The sequence below is a fragment of the Nematolebias whitei genome, chromosome 11, assembly GCF_014905685.2.
Source record: "Nematolebias whitei isolate Nwh7 chromosome 11, NemWhi1, whole genome shotgun sequence".
Taxonomy (NCBI): domain Eukaryota; kingdom Metazoa; phylum Chordata; class Actinopteri; order Cyprinodontiformes; family Rivulidae; genus Nematolebias; species Nematolebias whitei.
This window is the reverse complement of record NC_056508.1, coordinates 47,035,125-47,045,462: the sequence shown is the minus strand read 5'-3', so window position 1 is coordinate 47,045,462 and position 10,338 is coordinate 47,035,125. Positions and strand designations below refer to the sequence as shown.

The window sequence follows — 10,338 nt, the reverse complement described above, 5'->3', positions numbered from 1 at the left end:
GAGTCGTCGGACGCTCTTTAAACGCGACGCTCCACGTCAGAAACCTCCGATTTATTCTGTGGTTCCACGGTCCGGTCTCAGCTCGACTCGCTCTACTTCGACCCGACTCAGTTCTGCTCAGTAGTTTTTTATAAAACTGAGAAAAGTCAACGACAAACGTTCTGGTCTGGAGAGTTTGATTCTCGTGACTGACGGCTCTCTCACTCCTGCTGACGTCCAACCTTCAGGCTCGCTCAGAACCTCGGCCCAGGAGGTCCTAAGACCCGGGCTGGAGGCAGATTGGACCGCCCATTGGAAAGACTCTGAAGCTGCGTTGGGTCGACCTGATTAGAACCGAGTCCGTGAAAAAATCAGGACTTCTGTCAGAACCATCAGCGTCCTCGTGACTGTCGAGTTAACGTGGTTCCATCAGAACGCGGTCCCACCCAAACCACGACGCTCGTGTCTCAGAACAACCGGACCGACTCGGGTCCGGGTCTGGTTTTAGTGTCCAGGTGTTAACGTGGTCTTCGTGTCTTTGACTCGTCTGGTGCAGAGAGAGACCCGCCGCCATCCCCATCAACATCAAAAGCATCGACGACACGTCCAACTTCGACGAGTTCCCCGACTCCGACATCCTCACGCCCACGAGTACGTTTCCATCGACACGTTGCAGGTGCGTCGTCTCTGCGCCGTCTCATGCGATGTCTCGTGTTTTTGTCTCTGCAGCCGCTCCGGTGTCCAACCAGAGCGAGGCGGACCTGAAGAACAAGGACTGGGTCTTCATCAACTACACCTACAAGCGCTTCGAGGGCCTGACGGCCCGCGGCGCCATCCCCTCCTACATGAAGTCGGGGAAGAGATGAGCCCGCCCGCTTCTCACCCGCCCTTCAGGAACCGAGCCGCCGCCGTCAGAACTCTTCAGTGTGAGCGGCGGACAGCAGAGCGGCTCGTCTTCGTCTATAGGAACCTGCTGCTTGACTCTAACGCTCCTGAGGAAACCGCTCCACTTCCTGCTCACCCAGACCCAGCCGGGTCCACAGACTCCTGGACGGACGTGTCCCCTCCAGACAACCAGCATCTCTTTACATTCCCTCTGTAGGGCTCCTCGAACCCGACCCGCTCCCATCGGGTCAGACCGGTTCTCTTCAGGGATCCGGGTTCTTCCGACCAAAGACGTCCCCACCCCCAACTTTTTCTAGACTCGAGGTTCGCACAAGTCGCTCATCGGGAGAGTTATGCATTTTGTGGAACAAACATGAAGACTTGTACTTCAGAACCGGGCCTGAGTTTTCAGAACCGGGCCTGAGTTTTCTGCTCCTGCAGTGAGGGAAGGTTTGGGTCGGTGCCTGCAGCTCCTTTTTAGTTTATTAATAATTAATTAATAACAATTAATAATTAATCTGTCTTTTAGTTGACCAAATAATGACGTGTTTTAAAGTCTGAGTGAAGTCGGACCAGCTCAGTCGGGTCAGCCAGAACCTGCTTTTCAACCCAGACTGCAGATATGACATCCCTCCGGCGCCGTCCCGATGTGGACCTGGTCACCAGAACTCCTGCGTCTTCACTCCGACTTTAAATAAAAACATCAGTTTGACCCAGAACTTTCATTTAATGAAATAATTTGAGTTTTTGTTGTTAAAATTTAAATTAAATGAGTTTAAAGCTGCAGAAAAATCAGGAAGTCCCAGTTTATAAACCAGTTTTTATCCAAAGAAACCCAGTTTCTGTTTGAAACAGGAACCGTTTTTACCAGTTCTGTTACAGTCGGCCGGTTCTGAAGCTTCGGGTCGGTTCCGGAACGAGTCGTTTTTCTTCGCAGGGCTGATCGAGATCCAAGATGCTGTCGCCTAAAATGAATGTAAACAAACTTTTACGCTTTTTTATTATTATTATTATTATTATGCTTTTATTTTGAAATGTTGTGGCTGTAAATGAGTTCTGGACTTCTTCTTTTCTTCGACTCGTACGGTATGATGTAAATAACTCTGGAAGCCCGTTTCTGCCCGACGACACCAGCAGATCGACGAGCGGCTGCAGTGAAAAGCTGCGGAGGCGGCGCCGCCCGGCAGGAACGGGCTTCAGACGAGCGCAGCGTCACGTTCGGTGGACATTTTTATTTAAGGATTGTTTTTATTTAAAATCGCAAACGCTGTTCTGACGCCATGACGTTTCGGACTTTGGGATGTTTGTATGGGCGTGCACGCCACGCCTGTTTGTATGGGCGTGCACGCCGCGCATGTTGTCACCCTGTAACTCGAGGGTCGTGATGCGGTCGGGGCACGTTGAGCGCTCGTTGTTTGAAGCGCCGCTCGCTCTGACGTTTTGTTTTAACGCTGTTCGACAATGAATTACTCTGCACTTAACGCCTCCCGCTTCTTTATTTCATGGTTTGTGGAGTCTTTGTGAGCAGTCAGTATCTTACCTGCAGCAGACCGCAGTCAGATTGGTCTCAGATTGGAGCTAACCGCTAATAAAAACAATGAAAAACTTTATTTTACCTGGCAGGATGACGCAGGGAGACAAAACAACGAGAAACACACAAAGACAAAGTGCTATGTACACCTTTCATCAGCCAAGGTCAAGGTCACAAATCAAGGTCAAAGGCTATACAAGGTCTTTGCTATAGATTGCTGTGTAATAGATTGTCAACGGGCATCTGATACGCCGAATGTGGTACTCTAGTTAAAAAGAAGAGTTGAATAAATGAGCTGAGCTTCAGGGTCCTATAGCAGCAGAACCAAGGCTGACCCTAACTATAGGATTTCTCAAAAAGGAAAGTCTTACAAGTAGCATCATGGACAGAAACTGGAAGAGCGGAGCCTGAAAACTGAAAGCTCTGCCTCCCATTCTGCTTTTGAAAACTCTAGGGACCATAAGTAAACCAGCAGTCTAAGCCTATAGCATCCTAACTAAGGGATATCTCAGGAAACCCAAGCCAACTCTAACTATAGGATTTATCAAAAAGAAAAGTCTTCAAACTGAACAATGTGTCAGCCTCACAAACTGGAAGTTTGGTCCACAAGAGAGGAGCCTGAGAACCGAAATAGCTTTCTTCCATTCTGCTTTTGGAAACTCTAGGAACCACAAGTAAACCTGCAGTCTGAGAGCAAAATGATCTGTTAGGAAAATATGGAACAATAAGATTTGTAATATAAGGTGGAGCTAGGTTGTTGAGAGATTTGCATTTTGAGTCCAGGGCCTTCTTGCTGCGAGGCAACAGCGCTAACCACTGCTGCTCATTGAGTGTTGTCAGGGAGTGACAGACATATGTGGTTACCATGGTGACCCTGATGAGCCACTGGCAGCAGCTTTTTTTAACGTTTCTTTTGATCTTTGCTGCAGTTTTTACATTAAAAAAGAATGGCCATTTGGTTACTACAAAATAAAAGTCTCAGCTTCCTGTTGGGCTCCAGAGAAGAAAGTTTATGGATTTGGCGTTTCGAGCGTCGTCGTTCATGAGTTTTCCAGTTTTTAATTTATTTTTCTTCTCGTTTACTCTTGGACAATGTTGGAGCTTCAAGCAGACGTGATGTCCTCGTCTGTCCCACCTGACTGTGGCGCTGTTGTCTCACCGTTTGTCCAAACTTGGACTCAGAGAAGCGCGACAGGAAGCAGCTTCGTGTCACTTCCTGACCAGGTTTGCAATGAAACGATGAAACCTGCGTTTACGGGACAGTTTCTCACCAACGCGTCCAGATGTGGTTAAATACCGTATGTTTTGTGTTCGACGTCCCAAGAGATGGAAATGTGACGCCCAAATATCCGAGTGTCCCCTCAGCGAGTTTTAAACAGTTTGGGAACAGGTGTAGGTTTCTTTGCCAAATGCAGGAATGTGTGTCAGGAGGCCTCGTCAGAGAAACGACAGTTTCCCTCCTGAGTCCAGGCAGGAATAAAACCTGCTGCTGGTGAAGCAGCTCTGGGCCCAGGGATCGGTTCTGACCCGTCCACAGCTGCCGCCTCTCAGACGTTCTCTCCACGGAGGAGAAGAGCTGATCATCCGGAACGAGGCCGGCAGGAGGGAGAACGCGCAGAGAGGCGACAGTTGGTCCGGGCCACCAGAAAGCTCAAGGACGTCGTTAACTCGTCGTTTGTCCCATTAAAGAGCATCTGCTCGGTGCCGCCCGCTCTCCTCACTCGTCTGCAGCAACCGGCCGACGAGTGAACCGCATCATCGTCTCAGCCTTTTCTGGTCTCCAGAAGGTTTGAGCTCTCATCCGTGAGCCGCCGGAACTGAACCAACGGTGACCTTTGTGGTCTTTTGACCTTTTCTGTAGGATGTTCTACATTTGACTGTTCAGATGTTTCCAGTTTAGATGTTTCCAGTTTAGAGGTTTCCAGTAAACCGACCTGTTGAGACGTTCATTTCGTTGCTGAATGAAACGATCAGTTTTATAAATTTATTGTAAAAATTTTACAATTGGCGCCACAGATCCAGGTGAGCTTGCTGTCAAATAATTTTGATGTCGGCTGTGAGCTTTGGCCATCTTCACTCTGTCACAGCCGGTAGAGGTGGGCGGGACAGGAAGTGGACCTCTAGATTTAACTCGACGGTTGTTCCGCTGCAGGTCGTCTTCCAAGATGGCGGACAGAATGTGCACACACAAACTCTGAAATGTGTAAATAATACAAGCAGCATCATACCGACACTTTATTAAAGTATTAATGAAGTTATTTTGTTCGGCATCAAATCGAGTCTGAACCTTCAAACCATCGTCTTTAACCAGAAAACTGGACCAGAACGTTCAGGGAGGGCAGAACAATCTGCACCACATTAAACAGAACCGTTAGTTTCTGCTCAGTCCTGAGGATGGACAATTAACTGAACACTCTTTAGTTCCTGTTAGTGTAGTCGCACATTAGCATAGCTACATGCTAAATGTAACTACATGCTAAATATAACTACAAGCTAAGCATAGCTAGATGCTAACTATAACTACATGCTACATGCTAAGCATAGCTACATGCTAAATGTAACTACATGCTAAATATAACTACATGCTAAATATAACTACATGCTAAATGTAACTACATGCTAAGCATAGCTACATGCTAAATGTAACTACATGCTAAATATAGCTACATGCTAAATGTAACTACATGCTAAATATAACTACATGCTAAATGTAACTACATGCTACAACTACATAGCTACATGCTTAGCATAACTACACGGTAAGCGTAGCTACATGTTATAATACATGTTAAGCATAACTACTTGCTAAATGTAGTTACATGCTAATCGTAGCTACATAGCATAACTACATACTTAGCTAAATGCTAAGCCTTACTCCATGCTTAGTGTAGCTATATGCTAATTTTAGCTACATGCTTAGTACAGTTATATCCTTACTGTAACAACATGCTAAGCGTAGCTACAGCCTAAGTGTAGTTACATGCTTAGCGTAGCTAAATGCTAAGCATAACTACACGCTAACCATAGCTACATGCTAAGCTAACTGAAATGGACTACACAAACATGCCGCTGTTTTTCGTTTTGAGGAACTTTTAGTACCTGGAGTTGATTTTTGTTGTAAATTGGTGCTTTAAAGATCAAGAGTTACCGTAAACGAAGGTGCCTGTTCACCTGCGCAGGTAAATATCACGTGTTGGACAAACGAGTCATCTTTTGATTTTTCTACAAAATATAAGTTTAATATGAACGTGTCTCTGAACAGCAGAGCTAAAGCAGTTAATTAACAAAAAACCTTATTAATGTTCACATTTATTTAAAAACAAACAAATTTTAACATTTTGTGGCAAAAATAATTAATTGATTCTGACTGCAGGACTCCTGAAGTGCCTTTGCTAAATTCTTTTATAGCTTTTGAACATGAGACGAATCAGCTGATCTCGTCTGCAGGATTTAAATAGTTCAACTGAAACAAACCAGCGGCACTTCAGGGGCTCCGTACGTTCTGACACGAGTCGACTGATTCGATCCAGAACTGGTTCCTGAACCTCTGGATGAGACGATCAATCCTCGGAGGCTGGAGCTGCAGTGTGCAGATGTTCGGATCCGTACGGAACATCTGGACCGGTTCTTTCAGCCGTAGTTCCGCAGAAACACGAGTCTGTGAGGCAGAACCTTCTCCCGACACAGAGGACACTCGGCCTGAAGACGTCCAGACAAAAAGGGTTCAGTCGGGACAAAAACCGAGTCCGGTTCATCAGAACCAACTCTGAATAAAAGCAAACGAGGTGCAGGTCTGGACCTGACCTTGGTGTTGCACCACTCGGTGATGCACTCCCAGCAGAAGACGTGTCCACAGGGGGTGCAGGTGGAGTTCCTCCTGGGCTCCAGACACAGGATGCAGCGAGCGGCTCGGGGGTTCGAGCTCACCGAGCGCTGAGGACTAGGACACACAGAGCAGCCTTAAGAGACGGTTCTGACGAGAAGGTGGACTGTTCTGGTCCAGTACCTGAGCTTCCTGTGGAGCGTCCACTCCTGCCGGGCTCTCTGTCTCCGTCTGAAGCTGCTGAGCTGCAGCGAGACGGTGACGAGCAGCTGGACGAGGGACAAGAGACCCAGCAGCCGGTAGCTGCGCCGGATGGACAAGTCGTCTCCGCTCTGTCCGATCACACGCAGCTAAACAAGGACAGGACACGGGTCAAAGAGACGACCGGAGACAGGACACGGGTCAAAGAGACGACCAGAGACAGGACACGGGTCAAAGAGACGACCGGAGACAGGACACGGGACAAAGAGACGACTGGTGGCAGGACACGGGTCAAAGAGACAACCGGAGACAGGACACGGGTCAAAGAGACGACTGGAGACAGGACACAGGACAAAGAGACGACCGGAGACAGGACACGGGACAAAGACACGACCGGAGACAGGACACGGGTCAAAGACACGACCGGAGACAGGACACGGGTAAAAGAGACGACCGGAGACAGGACACGGGTCAAAGAGACGACCGGAGACAGGACACGGGTCAAAGAGACGACCGGAGACAGGACACAGGACAAAGAGACAACCGGAGACAGGACACGGGTCAAAGAGACGACCGGAGACAGGACACGGGTCAAAGAGACGACCAGAGACAGGACACGGGTCAAAGAGACGACCGGAGACAGGACACGGGACAAAGAGACGACTGGTGGCAGGACACGGGTCAAAGAGACAACCGGAGACAGGACACGGGTCAAAGACTTGATTTGTATTTTGTCCTGGTTCTGATCCAGTCTGGACTCACGTATCCGATCCCGGCCGTCCTCTTGGACATCTGGTAGAAGGACCCTCGGATGTAGAAGATGGCCACGTGGAGCCGGTGCAGGAGAGCCAGGCTCTGCTGGATCACAAAGACCGCCGGCTGACACGCCCTCCTCTGAGGCGCCGTCAGCAGAGCCACCGCCCTCCGGACACGCCCCCGGAGCCAGCGCTCCAGGCTCCACCCCTCCGCCGCCTGGCGCCGCTCCGGCTCGCCCTCCAGCTCGTTCTCCAGACACACCAGGACCTTCTCCAGGAAGTAGGGCAGCACGGAGTGGAGGAGGACGAAGAGGCCTCGCCTGGCCCGGGACGGGATCCGACGCCCGGTCGGGTCCACCTGGACGATGTTGACGTACTCCTCGCCCAGAGTCTGAAGACCTGCAGGGAGCCAAAACAGAACTGAAGAACTTTGGACCATGAAGTTCCACCTCTGAACGTGTGAGGAGCACCTGAGAGCGTCGTCAGAGCGAAGTAGGCGAGATCTGAGAGCAGCTCGATCTCCCTCCTCCAGTCCAGCCATCGTTTGGACCCTGAAGACCAGAGAAGACAAAAGAATCTCAAACCGGTTCCCTCACGGCAGCAGCTGTCAATCAATCTGAGGAGGGTCAAAGGTCATTTATCTGCAGTCCCTCGTTCTACAGAGACGATCGTTCACAAGTTTAAAACCTTTCAGACGGATGACGAGCCTCGCAGCACATTCACCCTGAAGGTCAGACCGTGCAGTGAGCTCCGCCTCAGTTAGCAGGTCAAAGGTCATGGCCTCTTAAAGCAACATGGCAACTCGACTTTCATCTGAAGGAACCACAAGACTTGTGGACCAGAACCAGAGAACAGATGGTTACCCAGAATGCACTGCGGCAAACAGTTTATTAGTAAATAATATAATTTTTTAAATATTAAAGAAACCGTGTAACGAATCAACGGCTTCAGGTGCAGAGACATGTGCTGCTGCTAATCCTGCGAGCCGCGATTCTTGTTCCTTCACTCTCATCGGCCCAACGGGCCTGTCCCTGCACGATCTGTTCCGTCAGCTCGTTTGTGCAGTGACGTGGAGCAACGTGCACAGATTCTGGGACGAAGGTCGCGCTCACCCAGCACCAGGACTTCCATTATGAAGTCTTTTCAAAATAAACTACGATGGGAGAAACAGAAACTTGGCCCAAACTGGATCCAACAGGACCAGGATCCCAAACACAGCAACTGATCTAAAACAGAACGGGTCAGAAAGAACCGAACCGTCGGTCCAGTAGAGTCCAGACGGTCCTGAGTGTGGTGGACCTTCAGGGAGCTGAGCAGAAACCAACGATGCAGAACTCCTCCAGAACCAGGAGACTGATGAAGTCCCACAGAGTTCTGCTGCTGAACGAGGTTCTGTTTTTATAAAACTGGAAACTGAAGCAACAAATTGTTCCTAAATGTTAAAACTTTTCTTTGAAGCAGTTTCACTTTATAAACGTTTGGACTAAACGACATTAAACTGTCTGACCTGCGACGGTCTGCACCGCATCGTTGGCCTTGTTCCTCAGGTGGGTTCGGTAAAATTCGTCCTTCTGACTGGACCGGATCAGCTGGGCCTGGTTAGCGGGACTGAGGGGCATCTTCACATGGCTTCACACCAAAACAAAATTACACAAATCTAAGAGAAAAAACAAAAAGACCCGATAAACAGCGTTTATAACTGTACTTCCGGTTATCCTCGTCTACTTCCGGGTTGACGCACCGACCTGAAGGAGCGCTGCTGCCCCCTGCTGGACAAACTGTGGAACTACAACAACCAACAATTCCTTTAATTAGGTTCATTCATTCAACCTTTATTTCTACAGGTTGATCCCATTGAGCCTCGGGGACTCATTTACAAGAGAGACCTGGTTTTAACAAAGAGTGAAGACAACAGTGGACAATCAAAAATAAATTTAATTCAATAATCCTGGCAATGTGTTGTGATCTGTGACTTCATTTAAAGTCATTAATCTCTTGTTTTCAACATATTTGTGCACAAATTAGTGTTTAGCGTACAAGCATATTCTAGATCCTTGTATACTGTTGCTTTTAAACTTTATGTTTTTACTATTTTTGGGTGTACCTGGGATCTTGAGTACACAATTTCGTTCCACCTCATGTACCACATGTGATGTGAATGATGATAAAGAACCTTGAATCTTGAAATAAAAAGCACAACTTGTTCCACTTTCTTGTGCCCTGCATTTACCATTTATAACGGTAAAGTTTTTATTTATTTTTTTAAATATTGTTATTTTAATGGGTTAACTCAGAGTCTTTTTAATTTTATATTTTTACTTCTCTTTTTTCTTTTTATTGTTGTTTTTGAATAATAATAATATAATAATAATAATAAATTTTATTTCAGGGCACCTTTCAAAAACTCAAGGTCACGTTACAAAAAAAATTAAATCAGCAATTAATAAAAAGAGAATCAACAAATAATTATTATTATAATTAATAATATTTTGCATGTTTAAATTATAAAGCACTTTGGTCCACTTCAGGTATTTTAATGTGTTATTAAAATAAAATGAACATTATTATTGTTGTTAATAGTAGTAGTCATAAAAGTTTTATATTAATTAAAAACAACTTTGATCCTTATAAATAAATGTAATTAAATTAAATCTGATTAAAGGATCAGTGAAACTTTATTTTCCTGTTTGCTTTGAAAGAATTGAGATGAAAGTGTTTCTTCTGCCAAAAGGTGGGCAACAATGTAATCACCTCTGAGAGTGTCTGTTAGCAAAATATCTCATGAATGACTGAAGACATTTGAACAAAACTGTGGAAATGACGTCTGGATGATCACGTGATTAACGTGGTTCAGGTCATGGAAACGTGGCGGCAGCTTCAGTCCGTGGTGGTCGTAGCTGAGTCGTCCTCAGCACCTGATCTGAGGGCCAGCAGCACGAGGTCGTCGTTTGAAACTTCAGCGTTTGAGGCGGCGACGACTTCGAAGGATTAAATGTTTTATTGTTTCTGATCCCAGTCCAGAATCAGAACTTTGTGTTTTTATTGATCCTGGTTCTTGGTTCAAAGAATAAACTTATTCAACAAACTGCAGGATTTTTAAAAAACATGAGTCAGACTTTTACAGCCTGAATTAATTTATCCATCCATCCATCCATCAGTCCATC

At 46.8% G+C, this 10,338-nt stretch overlaps 2 protein-coding genes across 2 annotated transcripts in view; one reads left to right on the top strand and one right to left on the bottom strand.

Annotated features, from left to right (window-relative positions):
* Positions 1 to 2,345, top strand: part of LOC119417354 (serine/threonine-protein kinase 38) — a 140,538-nt gene extending 138,193 nt beyond the window's left edge. The window contains exons 12-13 of the mRNA XM_037684559.1: positions 536 to 630; positions 709 to 2,345. Of these exons, the coding sequence (XP_037540487.1) occupies positions 536 to 630; positions 709 to 845 (232 nt within the window). The 3' untranslated portion in view covers positions 846 to 2,345. The remainder of the gene's footprint in view (positions 1 to 535; positions 631 to 708) is intronic.
* A 3,381-nt stretch (positions 2,346 to 5,726) lies between these two features.
* On the bottom strand, positions 5,727 to 8,891 carry pex10 (peroxisomal biogenesis factor 10). The gene is given in 5 exon segments (XM_037684430.1): positions 5,727 to 6,094; positions 6,200 to 6,568; positions 7,182 to 7,573; positions 7,645 to 7,725; positions 8,682 to 8,891. Coding segments are annotated over 5 exon segments (1,023 nt in total). The 5' UTR covers positions 8,794 to 8,891; the 3' UTR covers positions 5,727 to 6,025.
* Between the last annotated feature and the right edge of the window lie 1,447 nt (positions 8,892 to 10,338).